This window comes from Triturus cristatus, chromosome 2_2 (assembly GCF_964204655.1).
Source record: "Triturus cristatus chromosome 2_2, aTriCri1.1, whole genome shotgun sequence".
NCBI classification, from domain to species: Eukaryota; Metazoa; Chordata; class Amphibia; order Caudata; family Salamandridae; genus Triturus; species Triturus cristatus.
The window spans coordinates 1124126242-1124146871 of NC_140582.1; the positions used below are offsets into that span (position 1 = coordinate 1124126242).

At 42.9% G+C, this 20630-nt stretch overlaps 1 protein-coding gene across 1 annotated transcript; it reads right to left on the reverse strand.

Moving 5' to 3' along the window:
- Positions 1–215: 215 nt before the first annotated feature.
- Positions 216–2292, reverse strand: LOC146863234 (kelch-like protein 13). Its single transcript, XM_085643159.1, has one exon. It carries the CDS (start codon positions 2187–2189, stop codon positions 216–218), a length of 1974 nt encoding a protein of 657 aa, XP_085499285.1. The 5' UTR covers positions 2190–2292.
- Positions 2293–20630: the final 18338 nt, after the last annotated feature.

Consider the following 20630-nt stretch of genomic DNA (forward strand, 5'->3'; position numbering starts at 1 on the left):
CCTCTAATGTTCGTGATACATTATCCCACAACTTTACTGCTCTAAAACTTAAAATTACCAATTTTTTGACCTCTTGGTCTCCTTTATTTTTATCTTGGTGGGGCAGACTTGATACGATTAAAATGATGATTGTTCCCCAGGTACAATTCACATTGTCAATGTTACCATTCACAGATTTTATTATAAAATAAACAGAACAAATATTTAATTTAGTTTTATTTCTTTGCTTTAGCAGCATTCACCACTTGTTCTTGGGCAGCTTTTTTTGCCTTCACCATTTCAACAAGTTCCTTGTACCTCTTCATACATTCTTTTTTAGACCTGCCAGGAACTGCCAAAGCAATTTTCTCCCACCTTTCTGGGGTATTTACGGGGTACGTCTTCAACGCTTGTTCTAAAAGTTTCTGCTCTTCTGTCGTCCAGGCAAGAGCATCGGGCCCATCAAACCGCTCTGAAGGGGCTGCGTTATCTACGACCTGTGGAACTATACCGTGTTCCTTTTTAAATTTGTCAAACGCTTTCTTGTTGATGTCATCCTTTTGATGAGGATCAAGTCTCTGAAGGCTCTTCGCTTTACTAATGACATCTTTAGCGTTCCTTTTTATTCCAGAGGTTGAATGTAAGTTCATGTAATTGGCAATGACCTCCCATCTTGCATTTGTCCCAGCTGGGAAGAGGTTCACAGCTTTGATTAATAACTGTAAGTCGTCTTCTGGATAATGTTTAGAACCTCCTCCCCCTCCTCCAGATGACTGCTCAGAGCTCTTTGATGCCTGGCGCATACGAGCCTCTGACTCCTCCTTCTCTTTCTTAGCAACATAGTTCCATTCGTTCATTCGTGGATTGTAACATTCCACTGTAGCCAATTCACCAGCTGCATTTCTTCCACCAACAGCATATAAATGTCCTTTAAGGGCACTCAGGTGAAAGAAGGTGCGCTTCTCATTCAATGATGCCACTTGCATCCACTTATTATATCTCGGATCAAACCTGAAGACTGTGTCCACCGCGGTTTTCCCTTTTGTATCATAGTTGCTCTGACCTCCTACCACATAAAGAAAGTTTCCAATCACGGCAATTCCATGCTGGTACCTCGGAGCATCCATAGGAGCTAAAGATTTCCATTCATGAGCTTTTTCATCGTACATGCGCAGTTCTTTGCTGACAACCAGCTGCTGCCTTAACACGCCACCCAATGTCACCAGATGAGTGCTATCTGAGCGAATGGCAGTTCTCTCAGACTGCATAACTGGCTGCATGAATGGCATCATTTGGTAATTGCTGGCTTCCAAAAGTAGATTTACACAGGTATTGTCAGTCCTCATGAAATCCACAGTTTGGACGTGATTAATAAGATCCTGTGGTGCCATCAGTGGAAATCTAATATTCTTCATTAATTTTGCAGCATATTCCATTCGAGTCTCCTCATACCGTAGCCAACGGCAAGCGGCCTTGAAGAGTTCAAGTTCTGTACAGTGCTTAAGGCTGTTGCTAGAAAGCACAAAGGCAAGACGATCAAAGGGTAACTTCACAAACTCCCCTGTACTTAACAAAGGAGGAAAGTTCTTCAGGATAAAGTTATTCACATATTTGTCCACTTCTGTCAGATTGTAGGTGTTAGCAATACGCCCAACCTCCACACAATTGTCTAAAGAAACCCCAGATATGAGGAACACTTTACAGAAGTCCAGAACAGGCAAAATCTGTAAAAAGCTGGCTGCTTCTAAAGTATCCTGAAGGTTGTCCATATTGAGAGACAACTTAGCAGTATAAATGAAATCAATGATCTTCTTTAAGCCAATTTTGTTCACACCATGAAGTTTAATGCATAGCAGATCTTGCTCCTTCATGCCACCTGTGAACATAGCCTTGAAGTAATCACTTGCTGATGCCATCATAGCCCGGTGAACAGGAAATACTTCTTCGCCATCTCCAGGTACCAGTGTCACATCGCACAGCAAGCCCTCTAGACGTAACTGGTCAAAGCCCTGTAGTACCACAGAACTGTGCGTATTGCTAGTAAAAAACCTAGTTGTTCCGGTCTTTGAAGACTGAAGATGAGCAGACACTCCCATATCGCTGCTCCCAAGAGACACTTTCATGTGAGGGTCGTCTTCTTCCACTAAAGATCTGTCAAGTAATAGCGCAGACATCAGCTCCCCCCCTCTGTGCTGGGCGGGGTGGTCCATGCCCGGGTTCGCTCGCCCCGCCCGTAGCGCCACAAGAAACGGCAAGCGCTAAAGCCCGCCGGGACGCTCCCTAGAGCAGACTTCAGAACCCATCACAGGAAGCGGGCCATTCAAAATCCCCAAATATTATTTTACACAGATTAATTCTATATGTGCTACGTTTCTATGGCATAATAAGCGTGCACGCATTGCCCTATCCAAATTAAATTCATCCCAAAACCGAGGGGGGTGTTTGATTTCCAGACTTTAGACTATATCATAATGCTTTTTTGATTCGTCAATTGTATGCTATGTCCAAAGATTATCAAGATTTACCTAAACCTTCTTGGGTCACTGTTGATTGTTCATTGTTAAATGATTTTTCATTGCAGGATGTTGTATTCATGACCAATTGTACTTTTATTTCTAAATATCCAATTTTGAAATATTCTCAATACCTTTTACATACACTTTTCTTTAAGGATTTTGACAAATATCAATCTTTCCTAGCCTCCTCATTATGATTTAATAAATACATCAAATTTCCTCACAAATCATTTTATTACAAACATTGGAAAGAAAAGGGCCTTTTTATGTCAACCAAATGATTGTTAATAATTTGATTTTGCCTTTCCATCAATTGCAAGAGAACTTTAATCTACCTGATTCATGTATTCAACAATATAACATTTTAGTTGCAGTACTCCAGAGTTGTTTACAGAATTTCATTTCTCAGACAGTTCCAATTTAATTCACACCAGATGCACCCTTGTACCAAGTTTCTCCTGACATTATTCCAAGTGCCTCGTTCATATATAAAACTTTATCTACAGCTACTTGCACACAGAATAAATCTAATATTGAGCTAGAATGGTAACAGGATCTATCCCAAACATTGTCTATCTCTCACTGGGACAAATTATGGCAAAAACTTTTCAAGACATCCAAAGCTGAAAATGTCACACAATCCCTATATTTTATTTATAATAGAGTTGTTATTACTCCCCTTCTTCTGCATAAGTTCAACCAATCATTCTCACCATCTTGTTGGTCATATCTTGCTGCTGAATGTTTTTTAATACACTTACTTTACTACTGTCCTAAGATTCATGCTTTCTGGAAAGCTGTTTGGTCACAATGTCTATTGATATTTTCTTTCAATTTACCTTCCACAATGTATTTTTAGGTACTCTGTCTCCTGACCTTGACCAAATTACATCCAAATCAATTTTATTTGATTTATTTGTTGCTGTTGCTTTTAAGGTTAAATTAACATGCTGGAAAGACAATTCTAAATTATCCTTTTTACTCTGGTGGAATTTAATATGTGACGAACATAGAATTGCCTCGGTACTTCATGCTTCAATTCATCTACAGATTAAATCTGATCTACTATGGCTACCGTTCACTACTTATCTGTCATCGAACTCACCTTCTCCATAACTTCTTCTTTTATATTCAATACTTTCTCCTTCTTTTATTTTTCTGTTTCTTTCCTTATCTCTATCTTCTTATCTTTCTATCCCTTTCTTTTTCATATTTCTTCCCCTCTTTCTTTTTTATAATAACATTTTCTAGTATAGTATACCTTCCCATATTTTCACAGGTACACAGTATTTTATAACAAAGTTCAGCCCTATAATTATTATGTGTTAATACAAGTTCTTGCAATCTTCTGATCTCATATCTTTAGTTCACTTGTTTACAGATGTTATTACTGTATAATTGTATACTCATATCTTCATATCTTCATCTGAATGAAATATTATATTTGTATTTTTGTGTTCTTTATCTTCAATAAAAATTATTTAACAAAAACAAATCACAACTCAATAATGCTGTGCAGGAACTCAAGAACTGAAGCCACAACAGGGTTTAACAAGGTGAAACACCATCACCCTCACTTACCCCTCTCCTACATGTAAACCTTTGCGCACACCTGACAAGACTGAGGGTCAGAGGTAAAACACATCAGAGTACACGGCCCCACAACGCACACATCGTTTTGCACACCGTACAGGACCAAAGGTCTCATGTAAAACACGCCGGGGTACACAACCCTACAATGCACACAACTTTTTGCCCACCTGATGGGCCCAAACGTTTCAGGTAAAACACACCAGGGTACACAACTCTCTAATACACAATACTTCTCACACACCTGATGGGACCAAAAGTTTCAGGTAAAATACATGAGGGTACATGATTCCACAATACACACAACTTCTTTGCATACCTGACAGGACAGAAGGTCTCAAGTAAAACACTTCAGGGTACATACCCTACAACGCACTGAACTTTTATTCCACACCTGATGGGACCAAAGGTCTCGGGCAAAACACACCAAGGTACACAACCACACACACACACACTATTTGCACAGCTGACAGGACCGAAGGCCTATGGTAAACACACCATGCACAGCAATCTGTACACCTGACAAGAAGATCAGGAATGTTTTTTTAGAAATGAATAGCACACACGCTAAGGTAACCACTCCTCACAAGGCATTACAAAATGTACACCGGCAGTTCGTTACAGGTAACACCTGAAAATACCAATTTGCCATAGTGAGCACTTCCGCACATTCACAACATATCCAACATTGATGCATGTAAATCACATAAACAAAAGTACTCTTTGTCATGTAACATGCATTATAAGTACATAACACCTATTATAAGAACACATCTCAAAATACAACCGTACTAATACAACAGCATCAAAAAAAGTAATCACAGGCAGATAATAAGTCTTTCACTCCGGTGAGCAATCTCTCACCCAAAGTTTGTCACCAGTGCTGGATAATTTGAGAACAACAAATGACAGTTTTACATTCCGCACATTCCCTTGGAACTTTGCACCAAAAGCCTTTAGGTCCCAGATCCACATGGAAAAACTCCATGGCGCACAGCACGGCTCTGATCTTCACAGAACCCACTGCTGAGATACGTTGTTGCCGCTCTCACACTCCTACACGCATTAAAATCCAATTTCTTTTCCCCCTCAATCACGAGAGTGAGTGTTGCGGCCTGCAGGCTGCCGCGTCGGGATCAAGCCTTTGACGCATGGGTGCGTGATGATGAAAAAGGCGCAAACGAGTCACAATCATCAGCATTCCAGCTGACATAACAATGGTGCAAGTGTACGGCTCGCTCCTCCATGCTCCTCCAGTCCTCACGCTCCACCGCACAAGCAGCACTAGTAGCGCATTGCAGCCTCTCGGTGATATCAGATGCCACTCAACATGTGGCCGCAGACCAACGATAAGAGAACACTACGCAGAGACACGGGCATCACATACACCAAGTATCACTAGCAACGGACTCCACAGCAAGTAGATCATAAACTTGTGGCTTACCAGTCTTGTGTCCTAGAGGTACCACTGCTAAACAAGTCAGGAGACACAGACCATGATGCACCCATTGCTGATGCAAATTAATCTTCGACAAGGACAAGTTTAGACAAATCGGCACTGCCATCCAGTTGAAAAGTGAACAGTCCACAGCATCTGCCGGTTCCTTTAAACGAAACAATGCAAATTTCTTTAACATAAATGCTTCCGGTTCCTTTACCAAGGCGCTGCCTGTTCATGCCACTTGTACGCTGAAAGATGACTGTACTTGAACGGTGCTGTTCATTAAAATAAACGCTGCCAGAACAGATCAAATGCCCAACTTTGTGGGCTATACGATGTACAGAAATCTGGTGGTGCTCTTAAGTGGGACGTTTCTGATTCCATCAAGCTTGAGTTGCCATTTTCTTGATTTCTTCAGTTTCTTCAGTTGCCGTTTTCATAATTTCTTCAGTTTCTTCAGTAGTTTTCCACCTAGCTCCTCACGCGTAGTTTCTCTCCTTGATCATCGCCAATGTTGTAAATGAAGTTGAGTAGCCATAGTGTAGGTTATAAGAAGAAGGTTTATTAAATCTTAGTTACAAGTAGGTAAGTAGATAGGTATGCCCTGATGGAGCAAGGTTTCGTATAAAAAGAAACTTGCTTGTATGCAATCCTCTCGAAAAACCCGTAACATTATAACCAACCTGTTGTGAGTACTAATTTTGCATTACATTTTACATAATTGTATCTAGGGGAAGCTTTTCTATGTGCTTTACTAATGAGTAACCCGAGTGTCCTTAAAATGGTCACCAAAAATGCGGGAACTCTTCTGTGCATGCATCTACTACATCTACGTAGTATGACGTCTTCTCGAGCTTGGTGGGATATCTATGCAGCTGCGCAATAGCTTTTAACATGGCTGCTCGAAAACCTCGCATTAACGCACATGCCGTGCTGAAACTAACCTATGCAAGTTTTACTAAGCCATTAATGCAAAAGAAATATTAAGTAAATGGGGTTAGTGTAGATTTAAGTGGTATACAGTGAATTCATTTAATTTTGTATTCTAACATGTTCTTCCCTGAATTTATTAATAGCTCGCATTTGGGCCTTGGAGGGTGACCGATGTCCTTATCCTTTGCGTCAAATACGCAGTGCATTGTTCTGAAACTAATGAAATCATTGAATGGCTGCCAATCCATGTTCTCAGCAAGGACATGGGAAGATCAACTCCTGACCCTACGAGAGGAAGAACCCGAAACATTGCATTACAGATTTATCAATCCACATATGAAATCCTTGTGGGAATAAAGCTTGGGGGTATTAAAATTAAGGGGCGGGGAATTAGACAATCGAACCAAAGAAGATTATTGCACTTAGTAAGGTGTGATGTCCTCACCCCACGGTGTGGCCCAATCCAATTGAGGGGTGTACATATAATTGAAACATTTGGGGGTGGATCATACATTTGAATTGGTATAACAGAGGTAAGTTCTAGTTAGTTAGACACACTTGACCCACTTGATGCCGAAGCTATGCTGAGATGCTGCCCGATTTTGCTGCAATCTGATTGAAGAATCCAACACTAGGGAAAGATCGCGGAACAACCTAGGAGGCACATCTAGGAAGGGGTCCGGGGAGCCCGAGCTGGAGAGAGTAGCACCAGAGAGGGGTGTAACACTGGCGTTACACTAGAAGAGATCACCTTCCCGGTCCTGAACCTGTCCCGAATCCTTGATGCTCTGATGTCTAGGTCCTCAATCAATCAATCAGCACATTTGTAAAGCGCACTACTTATCCGTGAGGGTCTCAAGGCGCTGGAGGGGGAGGAGATGCTGCTACTGCTCGAACAGCCTGGTCTTGAGTAGCCTCCTGAAGGTCAGCAGGTCCTGGGTCTGCCGTAGGAGGATGGGGAGGGTGTTCCAGGTCTTGGCGGCCAGGTAGGAGAACGATCTTCCACCGGTGGTCACTCTTCGGATGCGGGGGACGATGGCGAGGGCGAAGTCTGCAGAGCAGAGCTGGCGGTTCGGGGTGTAGAAGGTGAGTCGTCTTTTGAGGTATGCCGGTCCGGTGTTGTGGAGTGCTTTGTGTGCATGGGTGAGGAGCTTGAAGGTGATCCTCTTGTTGACGGGGAGCCAGTGCAGGTCTCTCAGGTCGGGTGAGATGTGGCTGTGGTGAGGGATGTCGAGGATGAGGCGCGCAGAGGCGTTCTGTATGCGTTGCAGTCGTTTCAGGAGTTTGGCCGAGGCTCCCGCGTAGAGGGCGTTTCCGTAGTCCAGCCTGCTGCTGACGAGGGCCTGGGTGACCGTTCTTCTTGTTTCGGTGGGGATCCACCTGTAGATCTTAAAGACCATGCGTAGGGTGTTGAAGCAGGAGGACGAGACGGCGTTGACCTGCTAGGTCATGGAGAGTGTCGAGTCAAGGATGACCCCCATGTTGCATGCGTGTTCGGTGGGTGTCGGTGCTGCTCCCAGTGTGGTTGGCCACCACGAGTCGTCCCAGGCTGATGGGGTGGAGCCGAGGATGAGGACCTCCGTCTTGTCTGAGTTCAGCTTCAGTCAGCTCTTCTTCATCCACTCGGCGACGGCCTTCATTCTTTTGTGGCGGTTGGCTTTGGCGGTGAGGGGGTCCTTGGTGAGGGAGAGAATCAGCTGGGTGTCATTGGAGTAGGAGATGATGTCGAGGTTGTGCAGTGAGGCGACATGGGCGAGCGGTGCCATGTAGATGTTGAACAGTGTCAGGCTGAGGGATGATCCTTGGGGTACGCCGCAGATGAACTCGGAGGCTTCAGAACGGAATGGGGGAGGCGGATGCTCTGGGTTCTGCCGGAGAGGAAGGATGTGGTCCATTCCAGAGCCTTGTCTCGGATCCCTGTGTAGTGGAGGCGTGTGCGTAGGTTGCGGTGGCAGACCGTGTCGCAGGCGGATGAAAGGTCCAGGAGGATGAGGGCCGAGGTTTCACCGTTATCCAGCCGGGTCCTGATGTCATCGGCGGCAGCGATGAGGGCAGTTTCGATACTGTGGTTGCTGCAGATCCTGGACTGGGATGGGTCCATGATGTTGTTCTCCTCGAGGTAGCGGGTCAGTTGTCTGTTGACCTTCGCCAGGAACGGGAACAAGGAGATGGGCCAGAAGTTTTTGAGGTCTCTCGGATCCGCCTTGGGTTTCTTGAGTATGGTGTTGATCTCTGCGTGCTTCCAGCTCTCCGGGAAGGTCATAGTCTCGAAGGAGATGTTGATGACTTTGCGGAGTTGGGGTGCGATGGTGGCGCTAGCTTTGTTGAAGATGTGGTGCAGGCACGGGTCTGTCGGAGAGCCGGAGTGGATGGTGTTCATAAATTTGATGGTGTCGTCATCATTCACATTGGTCCAGGTGAGCATGGGGTCGATGCGGATGGTGGCCGGGGGGTCCGAGGTGTCGTTGCCTGTCAAGGCAGTCAGGTTGTTGAAGCTGTCGTGAATGTCTGCGATCTTGGTGGAAGAAGGTGGCAAGGGAGTCGCACAGGTCTTGTGATGGTGGGATGTCGTTGGCGTTGGAGCTGGGGTTGGAGAGTTCCTTCACGATGTTGAAGAGCTCTTTGCTGTTGTGTGAGTTGTTGTCGAGGCGGTTCTTGAAGGAGGCCCTTTTGGCGGTTCTGATGAGGGGATGGTGTCTGCGGATGGGGTTCTTGTGGGCCTCATGGCTGTCCGGTGTCTGTTCGCGGTGCCATTTCTTATCTAATTTCCGGTAGGTTTGCTTGGAGGCCTGGAGGTCTGCGGTGAACCAGCTGGCTTTCTTGTCGGTGTGTCTGTTGGAGGGTTTCTTGATCGGTGCGAGAGTGTTGGTGCAGTCGGCAATCCATCGCCTGTGGTCATGGGCGGCGGTGTCGGTAGGGTCGGTGGGTGGTCTTCCAGGCGAGGGTGGTGTTAAGCTGGATATCGGTGACTTTGCTCCAGCTGCGGTGGGGGATCTGGTGAGTGCGGTGGTTTGTGGTGGGTTTCCGGAAGGTGAAGTGGATGCAGCGATGGTCGGTCCAGAGGAGTTCGGAGGTGTGACTGAAAGAGAAGTGGGAGCTAGCGGAGAAGATGGGGTCGAGCGTGTGGCCGGTGGAGTGGGTGGGCATTGTGACGAGCTGTCTGAGTCCAAAGTTGGCAAGGTTGTCGATCAGGGTGGTGGAGTTGGTGTCGTTGGTGTTCTCGAGGTGGAAGTTCAGGTCTCCGGAGAGGATGTAGTCTGTGGAGGCCATGGCGTGCGTGCTGACGAAGTCGGCAATGGAGTCACTGAACTGAGGCTGGAGTCCAGTGACTCCATCGCCGACTTCGTCACACCATTCTAGGTAAATATAGCTCTGTGGGGTTGTGTTACGTATTTGCTCTCTGTTCTGTCTCTCCTCAGGTACTGTCATCACAAGAATTTTAATTAATGTGAATTGTATTATAAGCTATCTGTACCACTTTTACCTGATGGAGGATTGTGGTGTATCTACTTGTATTTTGATTTGACTCACAAAATTATTCAGATAAATCTTTGAAACTCCTTCTGAGTCTGTGGTTCTTTGAATAAAAATGAAATGTATTGTTTTTACTATTATCATTTCCTCTCTATTTTAATCTACTACTAGATCTTACGACACATACATTTACTTAGGAGACAGGGTTGGTAAGAATACTGGTATAAAAGTTCTTTAAGGTAAATCAAAACTGATGTCCAGTGGATATTTACTAGCTCATTGAATGTATCAATGTTTATGGGCCCAAATGAGTGTTGTGTGTATATATGTATGGAGCTGGTAAACTCCGCTGCATCAGCCCCACCAGTAGCAGCATCCATGCAGCTCAGCCCATACCTTCAACTGACACTCTATCCAAGACAAACTCTCTAAATATTCTACATGACCTCACACACTGCCTGAGCAGCAGGGACTCGGAATACTGGGGAGGACGCATTAAGTTACAATATTTGTCTTGCTTGAGCTTTTTGGCAATAAAATTGACAAGATGACAAAAATCTACTAGAGTTATATTTGCCCACATATTCCAGCCTTTCCCTGGTACACATTTTCATCTAATTGTAAAATTCAAAGCCAAAGGTATGTTTTTCCCCAATCCTTGCCCATTGTGCCTAGGTCTTGCTCCTCCATAACAATTGGACACAAAATAACCTAGAATATCACAGTGAAAATGAAACATCATATTCAACAATTCAAAGCATTTCTGATCAGTTCCTTATAGTGCCTACATCGCCGTCAACTAAACCCCATCACTCTTTTATGATTTTGAGCTTGCATTCTTCTTTTTAAGTGTTTTTGTTTATATGTTGAACTCCATACATGTATACATGTCTAGTTATTTGAATGTTATTATTTTTGTTATTTTTTTACTGTAATGGTCTCTTGCTGTTCTTGATCTAGTACCTCACGCAGAATATAGGTCTAGCTATAATCAGCTTTAGCTCTCTGGTGGATCTACTCTTAATAAATAAACTTATACAAAGAGTGAGGTTTTCCTCCATGTCAGAGCAGCATACTAGTCTCACCTTGGTATGTTTTTGCATTTGAAAAGCATACTTTATCATCAAACATTCAATTTTTTATCTCCTACCTGTATCTCAGTACATTGTAAGCTTACCCTAGTCAATCCAATCTGACTCCACCCAAGCCACCTTACCTCAAAAAACCTACCTAACCCAACCTAAACCTGCATACCCCAGGCTACTCTAGTAAAATATTTTAATGTATCCTTTCTAAACTACACTTACCTATACAATTTTAACCTACCCCATATAAAGGACCTTACTTAATCTAACAAACCTATCTTAACTGGCATTAACTACTATATTTAAATTAACCTGCAATATTATACATAGTCTACCATACACAACATTCCATACCATTCCATAAATACACTTTCACATCAAACCTACCATACCTAATCTACCCTGTTGTGACTCCCTACCCTACCTAATCTACACTGCCCAACCTTCCCAACTTAATCTACCCTACTTAATCTTCCTAACTTAACTACCATATTTACCCTACCATTCCCTTTCATGTCCCTAAATGCCATTCTATGCTTAACTGCCATACCAACTCTTCCATACGCAACCTATCCCACCATACCATTCCTAGCATATCCTATCAAACAAAACCTTGCATGCCTAACCTATCATACTTAACTTGTGCCCAAATCTATGGGTAGATGCATAGAAATGCCCATGCTCCACCCATGGAATGCCTTCCCAATGCAGTGTAATGCAAGGCAGTGATTTGCACTACCTTGCTTTCAGTGGCAGCTCGCAGAGGGAGTGCTGCGGGGCAGTGGGCAGGGCGGGGGAGGGGCAGGGCGGGGGTAATAAACTCCAGCATATGGCGGAACGGAGATAAATAAATAAATAAAACATTTTACATTGCGTGCACTGCATCGCCGAGTTGGTGTTGCAGCGCGCGTAATGTAAATTGGTTTATTTATTTACTTACCTCCGTTCCGCCGTATGCCGGAGTTTACTACCCCCACCATGCCCCTCCCCCGCATCACCCACTGCCCCGCAGCACTCCCTCGGCGAGCTGCCACTGCCTGCTTTACTCTGGATTTACTAAGCCACACAGATTACCGTAAGGTGGCTTTGCATGGCTTAGTAAATCTTACTTAAACCCTTGCGTTGCGTTGCATTGCCCTGATTAATGCAAGGACAACTCAATGCAAGGACAACTCAAGGGCTTGGTAAATCTGGGCCACAGTCTCTACCACAGTTTTGGGATGATGAAGAGATGGAGCAGTGCTATTTTACTGATTTTGCTTGCAACTAGAAATGTAAACAAATTTGCCACTTTTGCCAGGAATTGTAGCAGCATGTAACATATTTAAATATAGAACATATCACAATAACATACACAAAACAAGAAAACAACACATTTAAAACATAAGAAGGCAAGCCACATCACAACACAACAATTTAGAACCCAGCACAACTACTGCAGTCCAATGCAGCAAAATCACATTTCAATAATGCAACAAAAATCGACAGGAACATAAAAAATTACAGAACCCATCACCACCACAACAAAGTAGCCTACAATAAATCTACACACACTTTTTTGTGACACATTACTAACTCCAGAATTCTGTTTTCATAATACAGTAGTAAAAGGTGCTTGGAGTAAGTGCTGCCTGAACTTGCCCAGACGACATGAACAAAAGTCAGTCAAGGCTGTTTTTTAGTGTGGCCTATGTCTCTTTATTTGACTCTGGCAGAATCTTCTAAATCGCTTCTTTCTCTAATGTCACTGTTTTCATATCTCTCTTCTTACTCCTTTTTCCATTTACTGCATCTCTCTTAATTAGTCTGATTACTCTGGTCAAAGTCTGATGACAGAAAGTCCTGGTCACCAAAATGATGCTAAGCCCAACACCTGCAACTACTGACACATCATTTGTACTGTATTTACTACTAATTACTGAGCTTCTCATGCTGTATCTTGGCCTGGGTGAAATTTCATTTATACCAGCCAGTATTCTAACTGTGTGGCATTCAGGTTGCAATTGCTATGTGAAATACCTGAAATCATGCCATTATCCCATATCATACAATTGAAACTGTTCAGGCAAAAATACTATTGGCGGAGCATGGGACGAAAGCAAAAAAACTGAACTCGAGCATCTGTATTGAACACAAACAGCTGTTGTGTTTGTCACATACATTTTTGCACTATTTTTTTCAGTAAACAAAATGCACAAAAGGACACATTTTGCATGCAGAAAATAGTTCAAGATGCCAACATCGGCTTTTGGCCACTTCACACAATTTCCTCAAAGGAAATTAGGCAAATGTTGACAGGTCTAGATAGGTCTCCTAATACATTTTAAAATAACATCAGAATAATAGAGTGGAATGGAGGTGAAGTCAAATAGTCTTCTTTTTCATGCATTCATGGATCACGTCTCTCACAATGTTTAATATCTAATGGCAGAATGTCCCAGTGAGTTCATCACCTAATGTGGCAATCTGCAGCCCAGGAGTTTGAATCTTGGCAAAGGCCTTCCGATGTTGATAAACTGAGCACTGATAAATTGGGTAATGGTAACACCCAGTATATTTAGTGCTTAGAAATTGTTTACATGTGGAATGAAGCGTTACATAATAAACACATTATGAGAAATTGGATTGTTGGCTGAGTGGGATGTTAGCCCTGCCCAAGCAACCAACACAACTCCTATCAGAGTGAACCACAATAGTCACTAAATTAACCTGCGGGTAACCCTCTGGAAGCTTAGCACAAAGTAGTCGGGCTTAACTTATAGGCAATGTGCAAAGTATTTATGATGAACACAAACAGTAATAAAGTAAAAACACAACACAAGAAAAATCAGAAAACAGTTTAGAAAAAAAGAGGATATTTTAAAATAATATTTGACACCAAAATGACAAAGGTAGAAACTAGCACCTAAAATATCAAAGTGCCAACTGCATACATCTATTCATCAAGATTGGGTCAAAGGACCGCAATGGAGAGAGAGTCGGAGACAAAAACGGTATTGAGCCCAGTCGGTGCTTACTTACAGACTCCAAACAATTTTGGAGAAAATGTTCTAAGAAGGTAAAGTTCAGTGGGGCAAGCCTGCAGGCAGTGTCAGAGATGCAAACGTCATCATCGGGGAACCGCTTGAAGAAGCTGCAGTGAGTATTTCTACATTCCACCGGGGTGAAGCTAGAGGCTGTAGCCAATGAGATTTCCGGGAGGCCCGATACCCCTTTGAAGAAAGACGACTAAACAGAATTTGCTGCTGTGGAGAAGAACATGAATGGAGTTGCCACAAAGTCGGACCGACCAGCAATGCAGCTTGGGCAGATAGATAAGCAGGTTGGCCCTGGTCTCAGAGCAGTTTATAGCCACACATGAAATTCTCACCGCCAAATTAGGATTGCGGTGGGAATCCCAATGTGTCAGCGGTGGACATAAAGTCCGTCCGCCGCGGTTCCATTAGGCGGTTCTTTTCTGCGTGCCTTGCGGAACCAGGACACAGGGCTGCATTGCGATGGTGCCTTGCAGGCACTGTCGTAGGGCTTACGGAATCCCTTTCTGCCTGTCTTTTTGCGGCGGTCGTCCCGCCGCAAAAAGACAGGAAGAGGCTGAATTTGGGGGCCCATTACGGCCCCTCTGGGAGGTGCACTGGGGGGTACCCATGGTACCCCCCATCATTTCCATGCACCAAGTGGCAGGCACCGTGAGGTGCCTGCCACGTGGTGCAGGGAAATGCAGTGCATGCTCTTTTAACATTGCGTATGGTGCTGCAGCCAGCAGCACTGTCCGCAATGTTAAAAGCCCAGGATGCACCCGCCAGTATGGCGGGCGTATCCTAATATGTGTGGTGGGACTGCACCCATCTGGCGGGCGGTCCCCGCACCACAACTATCAGTCCGCCCCCATCGTAATGAGCCTCCAAGTTCTGGGCATCTTTACCATCACCACCAGTGATCCAGGACTTGAAGGGCACCACTTGGGATTAGAACTCACTCAAGCTGGTACAAGTTCACATTCAAGATGGTTGGAGCCTTTTCTGTCCCTTAGGCTTTGGTCAAAAGCCAGCCACCTAGTACTTGGAGTCACTCTGGTAGTCCTGTCTTCGTATGATGAAGCAGGGATCAAGCAGTAGGGCAGGCCTTTGAGGGTTCAAGGCAGGCTCCAGGCAGCAAAGCAGTCCTTCCAAGTGCCGCAAAGCAATTTTTGATGTACATAGCAGGCCACAGCAGCAGGCAGTCCTCTGGGAGTCCTTCTGCAGGTCCAGGAAGTAAACAGTAGAGTGGGCCTGAGGGTCCTCTCTTTATACATGCTGCCTTCTTTTAAGTAGGAGACATTTCTAAAGAATTCCCTTTGAAGAATTTGTATTTTCTGGCTTCTCGCCCTGGCTCCAAACTAGCTGCATGAACAATGCAGGGGTGACAAGTCCTTTGTTTGAAGGCAGGACACAGCCTATTAAGTAACAAGAGATGCCAGTTGATGACTGGCACAACTAATTTTTCTATTTTGTGGCGGTCTTGGAGGAATAGACACAGTCCAATTGCCAAGTAAACCCAGTCATGTGACCTACGACAGGCTGCAGCCACCAAATAGTTAGGGCAGGAAAATGCCAACTCTATGTATGTATGAAAAAACATGCTGGTAGCCTGCCCTGGTCGCACTTCACTTTTGAACTCAGGGGTTCTGTTTCACACCATTTAAATGTTTTCAAAATGTTTGAATGTTTTCCAAAATCAACTTTGGGCAGTGAGCAACTAATCAACAAAACTCTGTATTAAAGAAATGCATTGTTTTAAAATATATATATATATAATTGTATGAATTCAAATTAATTAAAGTAATTGATAAACCAATGTTATAAGATGTTCCTTAATTTTCAATCATGTAACCCTTCTTCAGGGATCTCTGTTAGTAAACATAAGAGCATCAAAATCTGTAAGTACCATATACAGCTACCAACATATGCATACAAATAAATTATGAGTCCTTTTGAAAGTACACCTGTGTAAGTGTAGCTTTATAAAAGTGAGCATTCCTTGCTTGCATATGCTCAGTAACAAAACACTCAGAGCCCGATATCAAACGATCATGAGAGGTGCGAAAACCTATACCCTGGCATTGTCCTGTATAGTCACAATGTGCCAGAAGTGCTCCCCAATGTGAACGTTGCTTCAATTGATGCACTATTTTTTCAATAAAGCCCCTGTGCTGCAAGCACCTGTACTGTGAATGAACGATGTGCGTCAGGAACACTGTCACATGCAGCTGCATAATCCTCCCTACTGTTCAAGTGCGTGTGACCCAGAACATGCCTTTAAGCATAAACATAAAGGTGCAATACAGGAGACACAAACCCGGTCAGCACACATCCATAATTGGAGTATAAGTACGAAAAACAGGGCGTGCAGATTTGGAAGATAGCTGTAACTTTCTAAATGTGTCATTTTCAAAATTGTAAATTAAATCTGACTTTACCATTAAAGAGGATTTTAATTACAATTTTTCATACACCACACACAAAATGTTTAGCTGTTCCCAAGCACAAGTTAGCACTTATATGTAATAAGGCAAAGCAATGTTGCCCTATAGAAGAAGATGTAGGCTTCACAGTAGTGAAAAACACATTTAAGAGTGTATAAGTATCAGGACATGTAATACTTAAAAGGACATGTGCACCTTTTTAATTACAATGCACCATGCCTACCTTGGGCTTAGCTTAGGCCTGGCTTATGCAATTCAAATGGAGTTCAAGGCTTAGCAAGGGGAATATATTGCTAAGTCGAATTGGCAGTTTAAAACTGCATTCAGGCTGCAATGGCACGTTTGAAGGAGCTACTTAAGTATGTAGCACAATACGTGCTGCAGTTCCACTAGTAGCATTTCATTTTTTAGGACCGCAGTAAATGATATACCACTTCATAACAGACTTATAAGTAAGTTAAATATGCCACTCAGGTTGGAGCCAATTTTACCATGTTTAAAAGAGAGAGCACAAGCATTGATTAGCAGTGGTAAAGAGCAAGGAGTCTTACAGCCAACAAAAACAGAGTTGGCTAATATAGGTGGGGTGAAGGCAAAAGGTTAGGGGGATAAACCACCCTAAGGCTGTTATGTCAAAAATACATTATTATGTACCAATAGCTATGTACAATCACTCAATTAATTACTTCATCAGCAGAGGCTGGATTTACAGATGATGGTAGTTAGACCTGTCATTCTTAGGGTGGTCTTTCCTCCAACTTTTGCTTCCCATTTTTGCTGATTGTTTTTGTTGACTTTAGGACTTTGAGCCCTGTGCCACTGCTAACTGTTAAAGTGTACGTGCTTCTCCCCTATATATGATGACATTGGTGTATACCTGATTGCCATATTTATTGTAATGGTAAGTTCCTTGTAAAATGGTATGCCATATACCCAGTGCCTATACTACAAATAAAATACTAGTGCGATGCAGCACTGATTGTGCCACCAACAGACGAAGCCTTTCAAGCCGTGCTCAGGCCGGCCACTCAGTGCCTGTGTGTGTAGTTTACTGCCGCTTTGACTTGGCATTTATAACTACTTGTCTAGTCTTAAACGCCTCATTTATTACATATAAGTCACCCCTAAGGTAGCCCATTAGGTCAGGGTGCTGTGTAAGTACAAGGTAACACGTATCTTTATTTTTTGCATGCCCTGGTAGTGACACACAGCCTATTTCATTTTTTTTTTACTACTGTGGGGCTTAACCCTCTCATAGGCCAGAATTGGAAATTCCTAAATTTACATTTGAGCTATAATTCCTGATTAGACAGGAGTAGCTATTTCATGTTTGATATGTTTGTAATGGTAATGATAAATCCTCCGTAGTGTTGAAGTTGGGTTTAATATTACTGTTTTAGAAATGTCACTTTTGGAAAGCGGACATTTTTCTGTACTTTATGTATTCTCTTTGTGCCTGACAGCCTATCTCCAATACACATCTGGGCTGGGTAACAGCTACACTTTGTGCATTCCCTCTAGACAACCACAAACACAGGAAGGGCCTCATTGGCATTCATCTGCATTGTGAAAAGCCTTCCTGGACAGGAAGGGGAAGAGGTGGCTCACACTCACATCTGAATAGGTTATGTCCTGTCCTCACACAAAGCACTGATTTACTCCCAGGGTTAGCCTGGCAGACAGGACTAGGTTGAAAGGGATCTTTGTGTACTTCAGAGAGTTCTTTTGAAGTCACCTCCTGAATCAAAGGCACTAGGCATTATCAGGTATAAGTACTTGCTCTCTGTCCCCTAAAATCAGGCACTTTTGGATCTTGGACTGAACCTCTGTCAGAAGGACTGGTGGGCTGCTTAAATGACTCAACTAGACTGCTTTTCTGTAAGGACTGCATTTCTGCTTGTTGCCCTGCTGTCTGCTGCTCCCAGAGTCTGTTGGAAGGAGAATTGTATTCTGCCTTCCCTCCAAGTGAACTCCAAGAGCCAACAGCTCCTGAACCCCTCAAATCAAGCTTTTGGGGTTTTCACAACGGGGCTGCGCTGCTCGTTCGAAGGATCAGTGTGAGCTACCAAAGCATTGTGTCCTCACACACCAAGCATTGCTGCCCATGACCGTGAAGCCCCATCTGCTGACCGTGATGCATGGCCGACTATTCACTCCCACATGATCATCACTAGTGACGCTCTACTTGCTCCCAGCCCTACAAAGGGAGCACTTCACTCAGCATAAAAAGGTAAAACTTCACCAAGACCTGTTTGGAACTGTATCCGACCCACACTCTATCGCCATCAGCCTGAACTTTGGATTTACCCCAGTCTAGCTCGACCTAAGTAACTTTTTAGCGATATTGGCCTCTAAACACTGTTAATGGTCTATGGAAAATTCATAAACTCTGGTTCTAATTATTGGGTCTTTGACGTTTTTGGTCTTATTTTATTCATAAAATACAATGTCTATTATTAACCCTGTGTGGAGTCTTTTTGTAGTGTATTGGTTGTTTTACTGGGTGTATGTGTGTGTTGTACACATATTTTTCACATTACCTTTGTAGATAAGCCTGACTGCTTTGTGCCAAGCTACCAGAGGGTGCGAACAGGTTATCTTATTGTGTATCTAGGTTATCCTGACTAGGGTGGTAGATCCTGCCTGCCCTGGGTGCATACCTCAGTCAACCAGGAACCCAATTTCTTACAATGACACTCTTAAAATTATATGCCGTATTTATTTTGGTCACAGAGCATCCATCTACGGGTTGATGAAACCTTGAATGAGATATTAATGATACCCTTACCACAATTTCAACTCAATGTAAGCTGTCTCACCAAGTCTTAGGTTGAGTTTATATTCAGCTTCCCAACAGTAAAATCATTTACGTTCTGATTTCACAATGGAATAGCACATGCAATTATCACTTACACATGCAAATGGCTTGTTTTATGAATTAGAATCCTGGTTTTGTCCTCACAAAACTTGAATTTGTACTGATCGAGGTATTTATTTATGCCTAAACATTGCACCATGTTGTCACATTGTTGTGCATCTATGAATACTACTCGAGGGACACAAAGTGAACATTGCAGTGCAAGGTGCCATGTAAAGTTTGAAGATCCATAAACTCATAAGTATGTAGGTATTTACAATGCTTTTAACAACCTATTTTCAATCTTGAAAATATAGAGCTTTATTGTTGTCATGGACTTGGGTAAACACTCTTCCAGGATAGGAATGGGAAAAGAAGATTTTCAGAATTGTTTTGGCTGCAGGGGAAGGTGTTTTTTTTCCATAAGGAAATATAATAATATAGTACACTTACTCAAATGGGAATTCTTTAAACCTTTCCAGGAGTACTCTGCACAAACACATATGCTCAATGTATCTTTCCCACAAGCTTCATTGGCAGCCTGACTTTAAGTCTTACATTGACAACTTCCAAAACAATTTTCTCGACTTTCAAAGAGGTGTTTTGTACCAACTCCATATTCTTTGATTTTCATCACGTTTCCGGATGAAGATCATTCAGTGAATTGCACTGAACGTCCTGGTATTAAAAATGAGCAGAAATATCATCTTGTCATCCACCTGAAGAAAAGTTGTAGGTTCACTAATTTTATTCCTGAATAAACATATCAGTCTTGGGAACTTCAACACACACAACAACCTCAAGCATTACAATGAAAATGTCCACCAAACAATTGCAGAGTCTCAATTGGATATCTATATCATGCTTATGACTTTGAGGCTATTTTTTATGTAAAATGGCCTAATCCAAGGACTTCATCCAGGAGCCATCTATTTGTGAATTCATGCAGATAATTATACCCACAGAACACCAGTAGATACATTTGAATAAAGGCAATTGGATTTTTCTTAAGCCAATTATCTTATCATATACATAGCTCCTGAGAGAAAATTACCTAAGGATTTTGTCATATCATGTGAAAAATTCAGGACTATTATCCTAAAACGTATGAATAAAGCTAAAATTATTCACTACCGTCGAAGTTTTAACAATACATAGTTAAAGTGGTAAAACCAATTGATGAGTGAACTTTATTTTTGGTGAGCCATTCCTAAAAGGTTATTGCAAGATCTTCACTTATAACAAAGTGACAATTATACGGTTGTCCAATACTAATAACAGTCAGCATCAAAGG